The sequence below is a fragment of the Blennius ocellaris genome (genome assembly GCF_963422515.1).
Source record: "Blennius ocellaris genome assembly, chromosome: 10".
NCBI classification, from domain to species: domain Eukaryota; kingdom Metazoa; phylum Chordata; class Actinopteri; order Blenniiformes; family Blenniidae; genus Blennius; species Blennius ocellaris.
In genome coordinates, this window is record NC_137659.1 from 11,866,277 (window position 1) to 11,885,674 (window position 19,398).

Below are 19,398 nucleotides of genomic sequence, written 5' to 3' on the forward strand. Positions count from 1 at the left end.
CTTGCTCATGTATTTTATTTTATTTTCTTTATGTAGACCTGTTTTGCATACTGAAGTATTGAAAAAGATATTTAGGAATACAACTTGCACATGCATTTGAATTTAAGCTAGTATACAGACTTTGTATTGATAGTTTACTTGTTCTTAATGTTGTATATCTGAAAACCGTCCTATTCTTTATGGAAATTATAAATGGAAAAGTTAAATGGAATAGTAGGGTTGGTGACCCGCCCTCGAACAAACTGTAATGAGAGATTATTAGAGCTTTATGAGCAAAAGACAGTGACACCCAAAATACAGGAAATCGGTTCTAGGGATAGTTGCTTTTTGAAAATAATATCAATTTCTTTAAATACACTACAATAGAATTCAGCCTGAGGAACTCTGCCAAACCTCATCCCACTCGTCATCAGAAATCGTTACCCCAAAATCGTAATTATACTCAAGGGACGAAACCTTTTCTTTTATCGACTATATGAAAACCTCACTTTGAAATGAGCTGCAGTTTAAAATTAATGTCCTATAGTTAAAAGTATGAAACTTTAAATAATATGGGCCAACAGTTGGAAACACTGTTGCTGAAATTTGAATAAATGTATCTTATTCCTGTGTTTTTACGAACCAAACATAGAGTTAAAATGTTTTCAAGACATTTGATCAATTCTAAATGGTGATGTACATATAATGAGGTTAGTTGTGAAGTAATATTTGATATCATTAAATATCATTAGCCCCTTTATTGAACTTGCACATTGTGTGGTGTCTTTTATTGTCTTGAATGCTGTCAATATTTATTGAAGAAATATGAGTAAGACTCATTTTAAAAAACAACAACTTTATTTCAGAAACAAGACATACACTTTGTAACAAGAAATAACATTTATATTTCTATAATTCTGCCCTTTCTTCATAATTGTTTTTTCAGTTCATCATTTCTTTATCCACACTTCATTTCCTTCACAGTATATTTCCTTAGCTGTTTATCTTTTTATTTACAGTATGCAATGTTAGCACTTTCATCTCCCAGTATGAAGACTCTGGTCTGATTTCACTCAAACCAACAACATGATTAGCATTTGCCTGTGACGCTGGTGATAAACCGAGGAGGTACACCTGGAGGTGTCGTTGTCAGTGCTCTTCCCTGCAGCTGCTCATTTAGAGCCCCGAAATCTGTGAGGAAATTATCTATCAAGCAAAAAAACAAACAAACAAAAAAAAAAAACCCAACAAAACAAATCTGACAATCCCTTACCTTTTCTGACAAATAGCATAATCACAGTCATATGCTCTCTCTGTATTTCCAATTGTATATGTAAGTCAAGCTTTGTTTAACTCCAGCAGCTTCAACAGTAGACCTGCACAATTCTTTTATTAGAGTATTGGCAGAAAATTTGATCAGCAACAATTCAATCATCAATATTTTTTGGTACTTATGTATTAAATAAAAGAACAAACACCAAAGAGTTTAATGATGATCTGTTTGTTAATGCTTCTATATTCAAGTGATGATACCATTTTACTTGTCACTATTGTTCAAACTCATGAATATTGTGCTGGAAACTGCCCTAAAGCATTGCAGTGGTGCGAAACTCAAAGACACCTGACATATGCAATTAATGAGCCAGATGAACCAGTTTGTAGCCCTAAAACACTGTGAAATAGTTCACTATTGTAAAAGGTTTTCTTGATTCAAACAAGCTAGTGCATTTGAAAAGGAACAAAAACATGTCTTTGAAGGTAATGTATTCCGCTCTTTTCCCAATTTGGTTTTTCATCAAACTGCATTATTTTTGTGTGAATTAAATGATTAAAAAAATATAGTATTACACTTATAATTTGGATATCTGTAATGGCTTCACTTTATTAAAAACTTTTTTTTGTCATGCAGCTTTAATAATTTAAAATCGTAATCTATTTCTGACTTTAAACACAGCTTCAACAAATTAATGTGAAGAATTAGAGATAAATCCACTTTGGGTATGAACCTGAATCTCGACAGCTGGATAAAAAGCTCAATGATCAGCTGTAGATGTAAGTGCACAATCAGAACGAACGTTAACACATGAAACAAGTATCATGAGTGAGAACGTATCCATAAAATTAAAGGCAAGCAGTTTTCATGCTTAAAATGGGAAGAGATACTTAATCAACAATAAACCTGATGTAGTCGTTAAATTAAGCCTTAAACACAACATTAAAATGTTTATTTTGTATTTTTTGAGTGTATTCACAACATGTGCATCCATTTTTACACCTCCCACCTCCAACCAGAGCCAGGTGTCACTGACCCGGACAGAACTTGTTACCAAGGTGCCAGATTTGTATAAAGGGGTTCTCCATCTCTTCCTTATTACATCTGTTTTAGGGGCAGATGACTGGTTTTACCCAGGACTCATAGAAGTGTGAAAATATACAGTACTAGTGGAGCAAGCCTGTGCTGCATGTCTGCATTACCCCTCCTCTGTGTGGCGTCTGTACAAAGAGAGAATCTGATTAGGTGCCTGTGATATGATAACAAGACACTAATTTGGTGGAGGCATCATCGTGGTGGTTTGGGTACCATTCCAGGTGTATCCTCTGCTCATAGATTGATTCTGGTTTCCAAAATCTCGGCCAAGCGGTAATTCACAAGAGTCAGGGTAGAGAAGATATCCTGAAAACGTACTGGTGCTTTCACCACTGCTGTACAAGCCGTTGGTCTGATTGTCTTTCACCTGTAGCCACACCCGGTCTCTCTTGCTGAGGTGGAGGACAACGCTTTGGCTGATTGTAGTTGGATACTGCAGTTCTGTTTTCTTTAATACAGGCTGAAAGTTTAGGAAAATCCCAATTTTTAGTGGCTTTTGAGCAACAGCGACGTGGAAAGACAAGACGTAGGTGCCATTGGCCGGGGCCGTGTACATGCCCATTGACGGGTTGAAGTGTCCCTGCATGTTTGTGAGGACTCTGTGGAAAGCAATGGGCCAATCTTTCCTCGGAAATGACTCGTTGAGACTTGCACTGAATGCAGACCTGATGGGTGTCATGCATGGACCAGGCGGTCCCATGAAACCCATGTCACCCCTATCCCCCTTTACTCCAGTGTTGCCCTGTACACCCTGAACACCAGCGTCACCTTTATCCCCTTTATCCCCCTTCATTCCTGGTTGTCCATCAGTACCGTTCGTTCCATCCACGCAGTCACAGTCACCCGGCTCACCTTGATCACCTTTCTCACCATTCATACCGGGGTCACCAGTTCTACCTAGGTCACCCATAGCACCCTTCACACCGTTGGATCCCATAAGTCCCTTCACTCCTGGCAGGCCTCGGCCTCCAGCTGGTCCCGGTGCGCCCTGTGGGCCTGGTGCACCTGGGATACTCTCACAGAAGGCAGGACATATGCCAGTTTCTCCCTGTGGGCCCGGCGTACCTGGGACCCCAATTGATCCTTGATCACCTTTCTCTCCTGGAAACACACGTCAAGAATATTTAAATTATTTCAATTTCCATTTTTTAATCTGAAGACGTGTTTATATCAGCTCTGGCTGGACAGTTCGAGACTGCATTTGTTCTGACCTTTCAATCCTCGCTCTCCCTTGGATCCCATGAAACCAGGCACGCCGGTCTCTCCTTTCTCCCCGTCGTCTCCCTTCTGACCTGAAACCATGAAGAAGAAATTGAAATTTAAAGCACATGATTCAAATGGAGATACACAACAATGTTTTGTCGAGCTTATTTACAAGCACAGGTGTGCAAGTCTCACTTGGACACACATTTAGGAAAGGCAGGAAGCCACTGTTGCAAAGTCTGAGCTTCCGTATACATCTGATCTGATTCCATCACTACGAAGGGGACCCTTCATTGCTTTGTCATGACAAAACCCAATCCGTTTGATCTCTGAGGAGATCCCCACAAAAAACATTGCGATGAGACATTGACTGAGGTGTCTGTGTTTAAGCATTTCTGCAACTGTACGTGTCCTCATTGGAGCTATTTGTTATTCATAGCTGTATGGTGAAAAGGAGTTCTTGCTGTGTGACTCACCTTTAGTCCCCTGAACCCCTGTGAAGCCTAGATTGCCTTTAAACCCTTGCAGTCCTCTTCTCCCGAGGCTGCCAGGTGAACCTAATCAAACATTAGCACCACATGAGCAATACAAAATTAGTCAGCATCATCAAACTAGTTCAAACCTTAATCCCTGTACTCTAAAACACTCTCAGTACACTTTACTGTCTTTACCATGTTAAGGTTATCAGACCAAAGGCAGAGATATCACTCTGCTTTTAAGACTCATACATTTTATTGTTCTCCATGTACAGATAAGTATTCCGAACATAAATCTTGTTTTTGTAAATTAAGATTTACTCTCATGTTTTTCTTCTTCAAGTCATGTGTTGTTTCAGCAGAGAGGTCTTAAAGAGGTTGGTGACAAAGTTCCCCATTTGTTAACATTATCCTCGGAAAAACAATCAGTGAACATCAACAATAATCTGAGAACATATTTAACATAATTATACATTTTTACTAATCGTTTTTGCAAAACTAAAGCTCACTGTTTCTGTAATTTTATAGCATTTTCAAGAGTGATCTACATACCTGGAAGGCCTCTGTCTCCAAGGTCTCCTTTTGGCCCCACAGTTCCTTTACAGTATTTGCAGATGCAGGGAAGTGGGACCTGGGCTGCGGGAGGTGGATTTGGTGCATTCAGCAGTATGTCGCAGACACCCACAGGAGGCTCAGGGGGCATCTCGTCACTTCCATGCGTCCGAAGTTTGTATGCATCATGAGTCATGTTTTCATTGGGGAGCCACATGTCCACCATGTTACCACGGGCTTCCTGTGGCCCTGACTCTTCAAATGAACTATATGGGAACTCAGAAGAATTAAAGTGTGTGTTAGGGTCAATGATGTATTCCTCGCTAACTGAACTGTGCAGCCTAAGCAGCTTCTGAGAGTCTGGATCAATGCTGGAGTCTTCACTATTATCTCCGTACCAACTGGGCAGGGTGTGGGCATCAGGATAAACAGTGGAGTCTTCGCTGTCTTCACTGATGACTGGTGTTAGCATGGATGAGGACAGGATGAAGACTCCCAGCAACCTCAACAACATCTGGAGGAGGAGAAGAAAGATAGGGTCAAATAAAAGCAACAGTCCCTTCTTTTCCCTTGATTTACCAACCTGTGGAGTCAATTCACTTTAATGTTGTTCCAGTTATTAAATGACAGCATCAAATACACAATTAACATGTCTGCCTTGCCTGAATAGGTCTTTCAGTACATCCTAACATATTATTATCATCAACAAGTGAAGACAGGTTTCAAAAGATAAAATAGATTAAATTCAGGTTCAAGTTTAAACCTTTTTTTTTTCTTTTTTTGTATTATATTGTTTTTCAAGAGTTACTCAAACATTTAAAAAGACCTTATTCATGATATTCCAATAGGCTTGAAAATTAAATCCTTTGAGGCGCTTGTAGAGAAGAACTCACCGCTCTGTCCCCACCGCACAGCATCTTCAGGAAAAGCATTTTGGTGGTTAGTAAGCTGGCTTGAGTAGCCATTGATGCATTTATAGGCCTCGCCCAAAACAAAACTTCTTTCAGGTTCTGTCTTGACTGGAAGTCCCAAGGACAAAGGCTGAAGACATTGAGAGGAGGGGCAAGGTGGGAGGCGGGCCATCATTGTCTCACCAGTCCTTTTCCTGTGATGTGACCTCCTTCAGCATGAAACAGCAAAACATACTGAGAGAAGAAAGAAGAGATGCTTCTCTGTTTATCACTTCATCACACCCCACCCTCTTTATTGTATCACGTTAGTATATTATTCCCACTCCCATTCTCAATCCATATCTCTTCCATATTCTCTCAGGTTTTTTTTTTTTTCAATTTCATTTTGAACATTTTGCAAGAGCTCAGTTTGGTTTAAAAAAAAAAAAAAAAAAGACTTCTGATATTGTTTTCCATAAGAGATGTTCCTAGCAGAGCAGCACTTCCATAGGTGGTGATACCACAGGTCAACTATGCAACTACAGTATGCACAAGCTTTGGTAAGTGATATTCAAGAGAAAATATTTACGTTCTGATTAGTTTAGGTTCTGTAATTAGAGAATAATTCAGATATGATTCTTATTGATGGAGAGCAACACTTTTTGTTCAAATACATACTGTATGTTATGCACCTTTGTGTACGTCACAATAGTGTATCATTTCAGTATGTGAACAAGTTAGAAAAGTCCTTTATCGTACATCTTTTTCCCATCATACATAAATTGTGTCTATTTCATTCAAAGACACAACATGGCATCTTCCTCATAGATGTCATTACTCCTTGGGCCTTCTCTGGCTCAGCAGAAAACGTACAAAAAAAAAAAGTCAAGCGTCTTGTGCAACATAAAGGAAACGCGTATTCAGAGTCACATTTGTGCCTAATTCAGAAAGGCATGTGGGGCTGGTCGCATGCCTCCAGGCTGTTTTCCAGTCACTCTGTCTCTGGGTCACCAACGGAACCAGAGAGGACTCCTTTATGTCCAGGGGCCAACTTTTATTCTAAAAAAATCAAAAAGATAGAGGACAACAATGTAATTTGAGCTGAGAGTACAGGACCAAAGCACAAAGGACAATGAATCAGATGAATAGTTAACCTTAATACATGCCCTGGTTTCCACAGCCGTCAGCGATCGGTGTTACCCTGTAGGCTCCACACCTGAACGTGCTCATGCTGCCCGTGTTCACCAGAGAAAAGAAGAACTGCATTCTTCTGTGTAGTGTGACATGAGATTAACCCCCGGGCAAATAGTTGGTTTGTTGACAAGAAATACATGTTGCATGTGTTGCCTGAGTCAGGTGCGCATGTCTTTAACTGGCCATGTGTTCAGATTGACACACATACATAAACTAGTGTACTCAAGCTTTCACAAAAAGCACAATCATGCCAAGTTGGGAGGACCACTGTAAATATTCAAGCTTTAATTTTTATGAAGAATTCTAGACTGTGGTGGACTGCCTTTTTTTGTTTCCCTGTAGAGTGAATATCTCCACACATACATATTGAGTAGATCCTCTGCGCAGATCTGATCCTTTAATAATTGTTTTCATGATGTCAGCTTGAAATATAAAATTCACATGAAGGGAAACATGAAATATACTCAAATGTATTGAAAATATTAAAACAAAGAAATTGTTATTTGTATTTTCCAGGTAGCCATCATGTACTCATGAACTCATGAAGCTCTTAAGATACTCTTATAACCAGATCTGCTGGTTACGTCACCAGATAAACCAAGTCACCAAGTTTATTTGTGGTTCTATAAATCTTGCACTGCTTTCAATACCGGGCTAAAGGCAGGTGTATGATCCACATTAAAGGTGGGAGTTTTGACTGTTACTTCCAGGGATGTAGGGTATCATCCACCCATCTTCGATATGACTCTGTTTTGAGTGGCGTTGAGGGGTGCTTGAGCCAATTCTGATGTAGGCACTATTTTAGTTGACCAGCTGAGGTAGCTGTTCAATCACTATCTGATGTGGCTTTTCCATGTTACAGAGGTGTTCTATTTGGAGAATAAGGAAATGTAGCTTATTCAAAGTAGGGTATTAGAAAACTGGATAAAAAAAAAAAAAGAATGTCCACTGAAATGAGGGTTGAAGACTTCCTTCCATAAGCACCTCCCAGTGTCCATGATTTTACATAGACATTCAACAACCTTACGATAGTCACTAATCAGGGGCTACTTAAGCTCTATCTTATTTAATGTATCCATGACTCTGATATTAACCTAATTGCAATTTGATCCATGTCACCACATCTGTAGGAGCCAAATGTGACCATGTGGCGGCGCTGGATGTATGTAAGGGAATGTTTCTCATCAAGGAGGCAGATGAATGCTGACTCGGAAGGGCAAACAGGTTTTGACTGCTGTCAACTCTGTAATACGGCTGCCATATGAAAGGTTTGTGGGCGCACTGGAAAGGCCATGTGTTGCATTGCACTGTGATTGCATTAAAGGATTGTTAGTGGCACTAAGAAGTGGTTTATGGTCATTTGTTGAAAATCACACAGCGAAACAAGTGATATGCAGAGAACCAAACAGTGCGTCAGCCACACCAAACTGGGGTCAACATTCCCTCAGTCGCCGATAAAGGACATGCTCCTTCAATAACATCTTTATTCCATCAATACACCTTTGTAGGCTTCAATATTTTGGGCCCTAAAAAAGTGAATGCCACTAATTAATAAATCCATCAAAGCAAATTCAAAGTCACCAATGAATTTGACATGTGTTTTGTTGAACACCAGAAGAAAAGCTCCAGGGCTTCTTTGAGGCATCGGGAAGAACCACCACACTTCCTCGTTTCTCCAAATTTGCTATAAACAAATACATTTCTACATATTTTTTGCAATCCTTCCACTGTTTTAGTTTAATTTCAGTGCGGATGTTGGAAAGAAGAATTATTATTCAACTGCAAAAATGGAATAATCCTCCAAAATGTACCTAAAATAACCAAAACAGTGACGTCAGTCACAGTGAATCCCCACGCCTCTGCATCCATGATAAAACATTCAAATGTACTGAGTAAAATCATCTTTTCCTTATTTCACTTACTGTATTTACTTACTTACTTACTGTGCTGTGGTAAAGTATCTCTTGCTGACATCTTGTGTAAAATGTTTCGAAGAACATTTTGTATATTTGGGAATGTGGAGGTTGGGCACTAACTAAGGTGAGTGGGTGGAGGGTGAAGGGGAGCTGTGTGTGTGTGTGTGTGTGTGTGTGTGTGTGTGTGTGTGTGTGTGTGTGTGTGTGTGTGTGTGTGTGTGTGTGTGTGTGTGTGTGTGTGTGTGTGTGTGTGTGTGTGTGTGTGTGTGTGTGTTGACATTGACAGTGCGAGCAGACAGTGTCCAGCTGCAGACTGTGGACTCTCAGTAAACACTGGTAGTTAGTTATTAACAAACCAGAAACAGAGCAAAGCATCTTCGTCTCCGTCCACGGCTTCAATTCTAAACGTAAGTACAGACGCACTCCTCTGTCTCTGTTCTCTGTGTCTTGTTTTTTTTTTTTTTTTTTTTTTAATGTCTTAGGGTGTAGTTTTGTCTTCACTCTAGTCTCTGCAGGCTATGATATCATGATTGAGAGGTCAAAGGTCGTAGAGGGTTTCGCAGGATTTGTCTCCAGCTTTACTTTTGTTTGAAGGCATTTAGTCTTTCAGCCAATACTCATCAGTACAGGAGTGTTTGGTTTTGAAGGAAAGCAATGTTAAGAAAATGTGAAGTGGCTGTGATTTTGTCTCTCTGCCATCTCCAGCTCCTCCAGAACTCAGTTTTTCATCTCTCTTCATCCTGTGAGTCTCTAATACCATAAGTCAATAATGAGTGTGAATGATTGAAGACTGTGAGTAATTACAAATAGTTGTTCTGATTGGCTGCAGGTTTGATGTCATGTCTCGCCTCCTCCTCTGCGTGTGCACCGGTGTCATTCTGTGGTCGGCGTCTGTCATCAGTATGTCAGGTGGGTGTGTTTGGCCCAACCTGAGGCCCCATTCCTCAGTAAAAAAATGTTTAGTTGTTGGGCTAGTCCATGTGTGCCTGTGTTCTAATCTGTATTCTAATCTTTCTGTTTTTGTTTTGTGTCAGACAGCACACATGGGTCAAAAGTATCAGTCACCTGCCACAGGCATGGTGATATTTGATCTAAAATAAACTAGAGCAACAGTGCAAATAGTCATGACACGATTGTGTTGTAAAATATTTGATAATCTCTGATATTATATCTTACCAGCGTTTTATTGCTTCATAAATATCTGTAAACCAATAACACTTGTATGCATTTCTACTATATATATATATATATATATATATATATATATATATATAAATTTCTCTCTATACAGTCTTCTCAGACCCTCCGCAGGCTCATATGCTGCTTCGGTCTCGTCGGGCCAACTCTTTTCTGGAGGAGCTGAAACCTGCGTCTATGGAGCGCGAGTGTGTGGAGGAAAGGTGTGAATTTGAAGAGGCCAGAGAGATTTTCCAAACCAGGGAGGCGACAGTAAGACGTTTCATTTTATGTGACACTGGTTGTTAAATTATTAAAGATATAAATTAATGCCTTCTGTTTCATTAGTTGTTCATAATATTGCATTTTACTTTAAATTCATGGCAGCTGGTTTTGAAGTTCTATACATTTAAATAACTGCTGCTCCGGTAATTTTTATGTCTTAATATTTCGTGAAGTACCCAGTTCGTATGTCTATATTTGAAGGCACCAGCATGAAATGTTTTATTGGGTGTTTCACCGAAAGCAGCTGATGTCCATTCAGATTGATTGTCGAAAGAATTCAAGTCTTAAAATCTGGTGGAAACAAGGAAAACAAATCTGAAAATATATTGGATGCCTCATTAAATTATTGGCAGTCATGTGAAACTTCTATTATTCAGTGTTTGCACTAAATAAATAACAATACCATGCTAAGCTGTGAAAGAGACTGCTTGATGAGCCAAAACAAACACTTTTACTGAATTGTCTATTTCAATTGTATGATTCACTTTTTCTTTCACTTGTGTTTTACAGCTGGAGTTCTGGACAGTGTATACAGGTAAGATGAGTTTCATCCCATTTATATTTGTTCTTCTGGAATAGTCTACATACAAAGAGCGTATTCTAAAACACTTACTGTAAAAATAGAGACCATAAGGCAGTATTTATGATTATAATTGGTACCAATGTAGTTTGTCGCAGTTATGTTAGTTGTTGAGTATTTTTGTCCTCCTGTGAGGAGAAATCTGGGGAACAATCCATTATATCAAATAAAATAGAGAAATGGAGTGAAAATGAAACATTGTTTCACCACAGCTACTTCTCCACACTGCTGAGTATGAACATGAGACATGGTAAAACCGCATACGAAGATACAAAGTCCTCAAACTATCAACTGGTCCTCCATTGCTTGATTCTTTTTATGATTCAATAAAGTGCAAACATACTGTACGTTGCAAGGCCGTTGCCGTGATCATCTTGCCAGGATCTCTGAGACCAGCATTACATTAGTGTGTCAGGGTCAACGATCGCAATCTACTTGGATTATGGCTCAGCAATTTCAGCTGTGTAGGTTTATATCCAAACTGTTGAATTTAATGTGGTTATGCAGTTCTCTAGTGGAGTGCTTTCATGCAAGTCATTTTTCTAACACATTATATTACATTGCTTTTGTTTTATAGGTTTGTTCATGAAGGAAAGACTAATTCGTTCAAACAACTAATACCAAACAACCTTTATTTCTGGTGCAGACCAGCAACCAAGTGTACATTTAATAAGTTTCACAACAAAAACTGAGCTCAAATCTGCAATATTGTGATAGAAAATTTTACAGTATTAAAGTTTGACCATTGAATTTAGACAAATATTCCAAACGTATGAAACTGTTTGAAAACTACGGTTCTGTCCAGTATCTGCAGAGCACTGAGAAAAATACACTCAATAATCAGCTGTTTTTCAGATGGAAACCAGTGTCAGTCCAACATGTGTGTTCACGGGGCCTGTGTAGACCTGTACCAGGACTACGCCTGCCGCTGTGAGCCCGGATATGAGGGAAGATACTGCGAACAACGTGAGTCTCTGTGTGTCTCACTGAGAACATTTTGGCTTTGAATGGGATGCACTTCTCTTCTAACTCATTGATCCAAATATTTCCTGCTTCACTGTTTTTGTTTTTTGAGGTTTTTGTCTCTCTTTCTGATCAACATCCACTGAAACCTAACCAAAACCTTTAACATTGTTGTTATTCAGCCCAGACAGCCACAAACTGCTCCATGGATAATGGCGGCTGTGACCATGACTGCACAGAGAGGGAGGACGGCCAGACAAGAACCTGCCACTGTCTGAGTGGATACAGACTTGCAGATGATCACAAGAAATGTGTTCCCAAAGGCGAGTCTGCTTCAGTGAGACATCAACAATAAGTGGCTGGAATAATTCAATTAAACCTCATAGATACTCAGGTTGAAGATGCAGCTTATCTTTTCTGTTTATTGAAATTTGATTTTTATTCCCACCAGCACATACTGCCCTTATCCGAGTTTGCATAAGGGCTCACATGACCAATACACTGCCATCCATCCACGTTCTATACGTCAAAATGGCTGACCACGCTTATCAAACCATCCCTCAGTTAATCTTTATCCAACATTTTGACTAAAATAATCTACTGAAATGATTCAATGTTATCGGGATTGATTCAAATGTACAATATGTGCTCTAAATGCAATAAACTTAGTTTTGTGTAAATGTATTCTTTCTGCAGGCTCTTCAACTTGCGGTCAGCTACTCATTGGCAGGTCATCATACACTAAACCAATGGACGGCCTGTTGCCCTGGATGGTGGGAGGAGAAGTGGGCAAGAAGGGGGAAAGTCCCTGGCAGGTCAGAAATCTTCCCTGTGTGTGACTGTAACTTTACCAGTACATTAAACCGTCATCCTCATGATGAAGGGAGCCCCTCCACTGCACAGCAACCACAGGTGTCCTGACAACTAAATACCGGTTTCATGTGCTTGTGCACAGGCACTGTTACTTAACGCCAGAGGGCAATTTCACTGTGGAGGTGTCCTCATTGATGAGAGCTGGATCCTTACTGCTGCTCACTGCCTCCAAAACATCCTGAGATTCAGAGTACGACTGGGTAAGTTTCTTTTCTTCCACTAATAACTACTTTTAAAAAATTGATCAGAGCAAAACCGGAGTGTGTCTGATAAAGTGGTTATAGGACACAGCAGTCAGACATCACAAAACCTTAAACCTGTGTCCTCAGGTGACTATGAGCGTCTCAGAAATGAAGGCACTGAAGTGACGCTGAAAGTCATCAAAGCTTTCAAGCACCCAAACTACAACAGTGAAACCATTGACAACGACATTGCCCTGCTGCGACTGGAGACCCCGGCGCCACTCTCTGATTACATCATCCCCGTTTGCCTGCCAACACGCAACATGGCTGAGCGGGTGCTCCATCTTAACGGCACCATGACTGTGGTGTCCGGCTGGGGGAAAGAGGACTTGAACAGTGCTCAGTTCAGTTCAGCACTCAATGTGATTAAAGTCCCATTGGTCAGCCACAGCATCTGCAGCCGCCAGATGGATCCGTACAACATATCCAATAACGTCGTCTGTGCCGGGATCCTCGGTCAGAGAACGGACGCCTGCGAGGGGGACAGTGGCGGGCCGATGGTCAGTCTGTACAGAGACACCTGGTTCTTGGTCGGCCTGGTTTCCTGGGGCGACGGCTGCGGCAAAGAAGACAAGTTGGGCATCTACACCAAGGTGTCGAACTACAACGACTGGATCAGCAGAATCAGAGAGCAGTGGGACAAAGAACAGCATTCAGCGGAACCACCAAGAATCTAAAGCATCCTCACTGATCTTTTTACGTCTGAACACAGACAAAGGCCTCAATGTGGCAGAAACGTAACTTTGTTAAATAAACTGAGTTACTCTAGAGGCCCCGACTTGATTTTTTTTTTACAACACACAGCTTCCTACCACTGTGTATCAGGTCAGACCTGCTGACTGTTGAAGATGAATGGGGACTACTGGGAGGAGTTTGTGGCTGATACAGGTACACCACTGAAATCTAAATATTGTTCAAAATACAAGACTTTGACTGTTGTGCTTCACTGCATGCCGGTTTGCTTTACATTTTGAGCGTGACAAAGTGGAGTTCGACATTGATGGAGTCTGCATCAATCTGAAACACATCCATTGAGTCTTCAGTACGAGCTCCTGATGCGTGACATTCAACTGCCACTTCAGTCCTTTTTTTTTTTTTTTAAGAAAAATCAATAAAGCAAATATGATAAAAAATATTAATGCCAGTGAGTCATGTTGATATTATTTACATGGATTAAAGAGAATCATGTTAAGGAGTGTGGGATGCAACAGAAAATCAGGAATAAATCAAGATATGGGGTACGCTTCACAGGGGTTTTCTCTCAGCGTGTGCCCGTGTTAGATTTTGCGTTTCATCTGGGTCAATAGATCCATCACCACTCCACAATATAACAAAGGTGACACACATTTAAAAATGGAAAAACCCTGTGTCAGAATTAGTCCAGAATTCATGCTCAGTGAAAAATATAGAAATGTATATTGGCAAAACACAACTGAATGTTTTACACAACTTTATTTCACCATATCAAACAGAATGTTTTACACATCTTTATTTCACCATATCAAACAGATTCGTACTTCACCAGACGTTTCTGAGTTATTTCCCCCTCATTCCTGGAGTCAAGCTAAGCTTGACATGGTTTAAATTACATCTATGTCATTAATCATATTGCTTTTATACTCCAGTGGCAAGACCACAAAACTAAAAAGGACCTGAGAATGACGTGCATAAACTGCTAAAACGCAACATCAAAACACTGTACTGCAAAAATTCACCATTTAAATACAATGAAAAACCAGCTGCAGGTTAAAAACTGTTGTACTAAAATACATTCTAGAAACTGAAATACATGCATCTCCCTAACAATCATTTCACAAGCTGTTTTAATATATTTAATACATTTTTAACCCTTTCATACTTCATGTAGAGTAATTTTTCTTCTACTGCTCCCACTTTTTAACCTGAGATTTATTTTAACAATTAAGACTTTCCCAGTATTGAATTAAATTCTGTGTTTGCTTTAGAGGGACACAAATCAATGATTCAGCTTCTGAAAAGATGAGTCCACTCTTTTTACTGTAAAATATCTCAAGCAATAGTTCTATAAAAGGCGCACAACATATGTTGTTTTTACCACCTCCATTTCAAGTTTTCAAGCAGGGAGGGTGTGCCCAAATAAATACCTGTAATGTTTGTCTTCAGAGGTGAGCAACAATAAGTCATCTATAAATAAATGAGAACAATTGTGCTTTGCATAAACAAAAAAAGTTACCTAATAAGTTCATATTATTAGCATGTGAACATTATCACAGAATATATCGAGGTATTTTTGTAATTTCACCAGCTCCCGAAGAAGCTCCCTGGCTCTTTAGCTGCATTCCTGTAAGCAGATTCATTTTTTGTAGGAGAGCATATATTGTTCATACAGTTCATAGCTGTGCTAAAAATCTATATATTAAATATAAATGCTTCACAATTGTCTTTTTGTCAACAAGCAAATTTTCAGTTGAAAACTACATATATCTCATTTGTAGGCTTTCCTGAGGTATAGCATCAACTACAATAAGAAATATGTGCGATTACAGTTACTTCGGCCTTAAACCCTATCGATATAAAATTGCAAGCATGAATATGTGCCAAATTTGAAGAAAGACTCATTACACCATTCCTGAGATGTCGTAGATATTGTGATAATTTGTGAAGCCACACCAGCCTTTGACATTTGAACAATTTTCAGGATCTGGTTTATCATCGAGAACAAACAGATGGTTTGTCTTTTTCTACTTCAACAGTTGGTAAATATCCTGCACATCAAATGCTATTATGCTAACAAAAATACAAAAACCTGGGTGTAAATTGCTTCACCAGGCTTAGCCAAGGGCCTGATGGAATATGGGTGACATGAAGCCTCAGTGTATTGCGGTTTGGATTTCTCTTCCACCCCAAGCAGCAGAAACTTCGCTGTGATGATCGACTCAGCCTCTTCCGAGTGTTAAAATACAGAGGAACTCTATCATATTCACACAAAGGCCTACAATCTAACCAGAAGAAACAATACCATCGGTGCAGAAACCCAGTGAGAACTCAGAATCTATAAACGTTTAACTTCATTCAAGTTTGATCAGTCATTTGTTCTGAACATGTTGAAATAATCTCTATAATAGAGTTGGAGAATATCAAAGTTGTAAAACACACATTTGCTTATTAATTTGATAATCGGGCCTTTAAAGTCTTTCCAAATGTGAGATTTTAATGAGCTTAAATTAAAATATGAACCTAACCATAAATACAATTTCTGCAGGCAAACCTTTTTGTCACGGTGACAATAAAACACAGATGGTTAATATAGAAACAGTGGGCTGTTTTGGTAAAGCAACACTGAACAAATCCTAATGAAGCAGTGAAGATGTATGGATAGATGGCTTTTGTTTTCCAGCATGATCAACTTTGTTGTAAATCCCCCCCCCCAAAATACTGACATAAATTTATAGCAAATATAACCTCCAGATAACAAAAATAAAATCTATATTGATTAATAATGAACAAAACACAAAAATTATTGTCTTTGTCTGTAGAGTAAGGCATAAACATGAATACACGAGTTAAAGTGCAATAATTTCAGATAATGTGGTTTTAAACTTTTCTATTTTCATATCCTCTATATTGATTTTTCTGATAGGGTCATCTTACCAACTTAGTCCATAATGATTGTAATTTTTTTAAAACCTCAAGACTAACTTCACTGCAAATCCAAGCTTTTATTTATTTTGCACCTTCTATTATGTCTATTATTTAATCTCTTAGTTTCTACTATTTTCAGGTATATTGAAAGCAGGCTTGGAAAAATGCTATTTAAACTAAGTTTGCACCATATGTTCAATATTTGTATCATTTTAAATGTACTAAAGCCAATATATTTGCACCCCCTTATTGACTTTGGGCTTTTTTTAATGCTAATGAATCATTATAGTTAATTTGATTCAAATACTATGTCATTTGGTTTGTTATTCATGTCCTGCTGTAAAACCTTTGGAGTGATTTTTTTTAGACACTTGTATTCAACATCTTTACATTAAGGTTGAGCTAACAATACTGACACAGATGAATACAGACAAGGTATTCCGTTTAAACAGCTAGTCTAATCTCTAGGCTCATTAAGGTACAACTTTCATGACAAGTTGAATACGAAACACTATTTGGAGACAAACAGTGACTTTGAAGTTGCACAAAGTTGAAACTTCCCCACCTGGTTAAGTTTTTTGAAATTTTTTTTTTTGACTTGGCAATTTTCAGAATGTGTCAAACGTTTTAGCTTCACGAGGATCAGGATTCTCCTCGTCTTCTTTTCAGCTCCTGTTCGTACCGCTGCAGCTGAGACATGAAGCCGGGGTTGGGGTCGATCACATGACGGGCAGTCTTCACTCTCTGTGGTAATAACGTGAAGCGAAATGAACATAAATCAACACACTTCCAGTCAAGGATCCATTCCTCATTCAGCTGATTGACCACAAGTAAAGGCTGCTTCTTATCAGACGGTGTGTGATTCATGTAAAAACTTTGGATCCTGGCATCTGCAGTTTGCTCTAAATTACAAGTGACGTATGAATTTAAGTAACTGAGTACTGAGAATTAATAGAATTTGTTTAATGTGAGCAAACGCAAGGTCTGCCATCAATTTGATAAACTTGTAAACGTTTATATTTTTAGTTTTAAACCTGCGTTCAGTGAGAAGTGGTTCACATTTTTGATGTGGTCATTGTTGGCTGAATGCAGCCTTGCAGCTCCTCTGTCGGTGTGCTGTCCGAGGGCACCTTGGATAATAAAAGCTTCAGTTACAGGACACAAACTGCTCTACTGCAGACTTTTCACCTTCATGCGACGTACAGGACCTGCAGTTTGCTGATCACAGCACAGTCACACCAGCTCAGCTCAAAAACTCTGAAACTTTTCTTTGTGACTGTCAAGAAGTGCTATTTGTTTTGTTGAGATAAGTTTTCTCACAGCCCTCCATAACAAACACTTGAGCAAAATTTGACCTAAAAAGTCCAAATGGAGCCACAAATGAGCCCTGACATGTGAGAATAAAGAGAGGTGCAAAGCTGACTAAGGCTATAGTCTTACAATACACTATAGTGTTTCATTATTTATTACAAATAATCTAAGATTCCCAAAGTCAAGCACTGTCATTGCATCAAAGAGCCAATGTCCTTCAGAAACTCGCTCACCTGGACAGCGTCAGTCAGCGTTAGTTTGCGATGTTTCATCAGATAGGCGATGCAGATGGTGGCCGAGCGGCTGCGACCATTCTTGCAGTAGACGACACTGCGTCCCCCACGTTTGGCCTCCTTCTGGATGGCATCTGCGCAGCGGTCAAAGTGGCTGTACAGGTCCTCATTGGGGTCATCGTAGACGGGGATCTGCAGCTTGGTGATGCCGCTGGTGGGAAACGGCTGCTGCTTGGACACGTTGATGCAGAAGGTCACTCCCTCCTGCTGAATGAGCTCTTCGCTGCAGGCCGAGCGAGCATTGCTGATGAACAGGGCACTTGTGACTTTACACAACTGCAGCATCCTGGTCAGGTTACCAAAAAATTGACCTTTGTAGGCTTCACTTCTTGAAGGTCACAGAAAAAGAGAGAGCAGAAAAAGACGTGCTTTCAAGTTTCACGATCTTCTCCTGAAATTATCCTTAACTATCAGCAGTCACCGGCATTTTCCCCCCTATGATATCATCTGATAGCAAAAATCTACTGGCCTAAATATGAATTTGCTGTTTCCCTTTGCACGTGCAATTCCATTTGTATACTATGTAATATCATCATTTTGCATGATATTATCTAAACACACTTTTTCAACTCGAACCAAAGTAATGATCTGATTTATAAAAAAAAACTATTAAATCAAGGAGAGCTGTAGTTTCATCTGTCATTTTTTTTTACATATATAAAAATCACATAGGGATGGCACAAACTGTATCAGAAACAGTTTTTAAAGAAATTGGCTCCAAAAAGTAAAATCTTCACAGTGAGAGACGTTCGAGGTCTGGTGTTGTGACGTCATATCAAACCTTACATGCTCCATGAGCAGTTTGAGAATGAAAACACACTACCACTGCAAATTTATGGGGGTTTTACCTAAACGTTTTGTTATAATTTTCAGATGTTTAATTATTAAGCAGTCAAAACAAAATTTGCCTTTAAGCCCTGAAGGTATAGAATACAATTCCCATACTTTCCCTATTGACTGAAAAAAAGAAAATTGAGATATTAAAAACAATTGTTCCATTAACTTGCATTTTTAATCATATTTTACTATCTGTATCAGTCAAAATTTACAAAGAAATATTGGGAATAAAGTACGTACATCCACAGGAGCACATTTTCAGCCATTGAGCACATTTTCACAGAACGTCAGCAGCAGTCACTGAATGTCTCACTCACGTTGAACACAAAGGACAGTGACTCACGCGCAGCCGCCCGTCAGCTGATCCTCAGTCTCCTCCACATCAAGTCTCTCAGCGGCTCTTCGTGAGAGAATCACTCTGTTGCGTCCAGCAGGGCAGCGGATTCAAGGCTGATCGGGTCTGTTCAAACCTCCTCATGACCCCCAGCTGCTCTGATCAACACACCGCGGCTGCTATATTTACTACCACTGAGCGCTCCTCCGCTCTGGGTCCTAAAGCAGCTCAAGTTCAAGACTGACAGGTGGAAGGATGAAGAATCCTTGAGAGCCAGGCTAAATTCACTCAAGCAGAAAAACCTT

At 39.5% G+C, this 19,398-nt stretch overlaps 2 protein-coding genes across 3 annotated transcripts; one reads left to right on the forward strand and one right to left on the reverse strand.

Moving 5' to 3' along the window:
• Positions 1-9,417: 9,417 nt before the first annotated feature.
• proca (protein C (inactivator of coagulation factors Va and VIIIa), a) lies at positions 9,418-13,374 on the forward strand (the record flags this gene model as incomplete). Its single annotated transcript, XM_080503029.1, has 8 exons — positions 9,418-9,487; positions 9,870-10,027; positions 10,550-10,574; positions 11,475-11,585; positions 11,765-11,905; positions 12,279-12,397; positions 12,538-12,655; positions 12,785-13,374. The coding sequence occupies 8 exons, from the start codon at positions 9,418-9,420 to the stop codon at positions 13,372-13,374; spliced, it is 1,332 nt and encodes a 443-aa protein (XP_080359155.1).
• A 3,564-nt stretch (positions 13,375-16,938) lies between these two features.
• dusp28 (dual specificity phosphatase 28) lies at positions 16,939-19,233 on the reverse strand. Of its 2 annotated transcripts, none has more exons than XM_080503680.1 (3): positions 19,103-19,233; positions 17,863-18,250; positions 16,939-17,062 (listed from the first exon to the last, which is right to left on the reverse strand). In XM_080503680.1, exons 2-3 carry the CDS (start codon positions 18,205-18,207, stop codon positions 16,961-16,963), a joined length of 447 nt encoding a protein of 148 aa, XP_080359806.1. In that variant the 5' UTR covers positions 18,208-18,250; positions 19,103-19,233; the 3' UTR covers positions 16,939-16,960. The 2 variants fall into 2 exon arrangements, with proteins under 2 accessions (XP_080359806.1, XP_080359805.1); XM_080503679.1 differs by having other exon boundaries at positions 19,077-19,203.
• Between the last annotated feature and the right edge of the window lie 165 nt (positions 19,234-19,398).

Coding starts and splice junctions, on each gene's coding strand:
- dusp28 (XM_080503680.1), bottom strand. CDS start 18,207: ATGCTGCAGTTGTGTAAAGTCACAAGTGCCCTGTTCATCAGCAATGCT. Junction 17,063..17,862: donor CGCTGACTGACGCTGTCCAG/GTGAGCGAGTTT, acceptor TTATTACCACAG/AGAGTGAAGACTGCCCGTCA.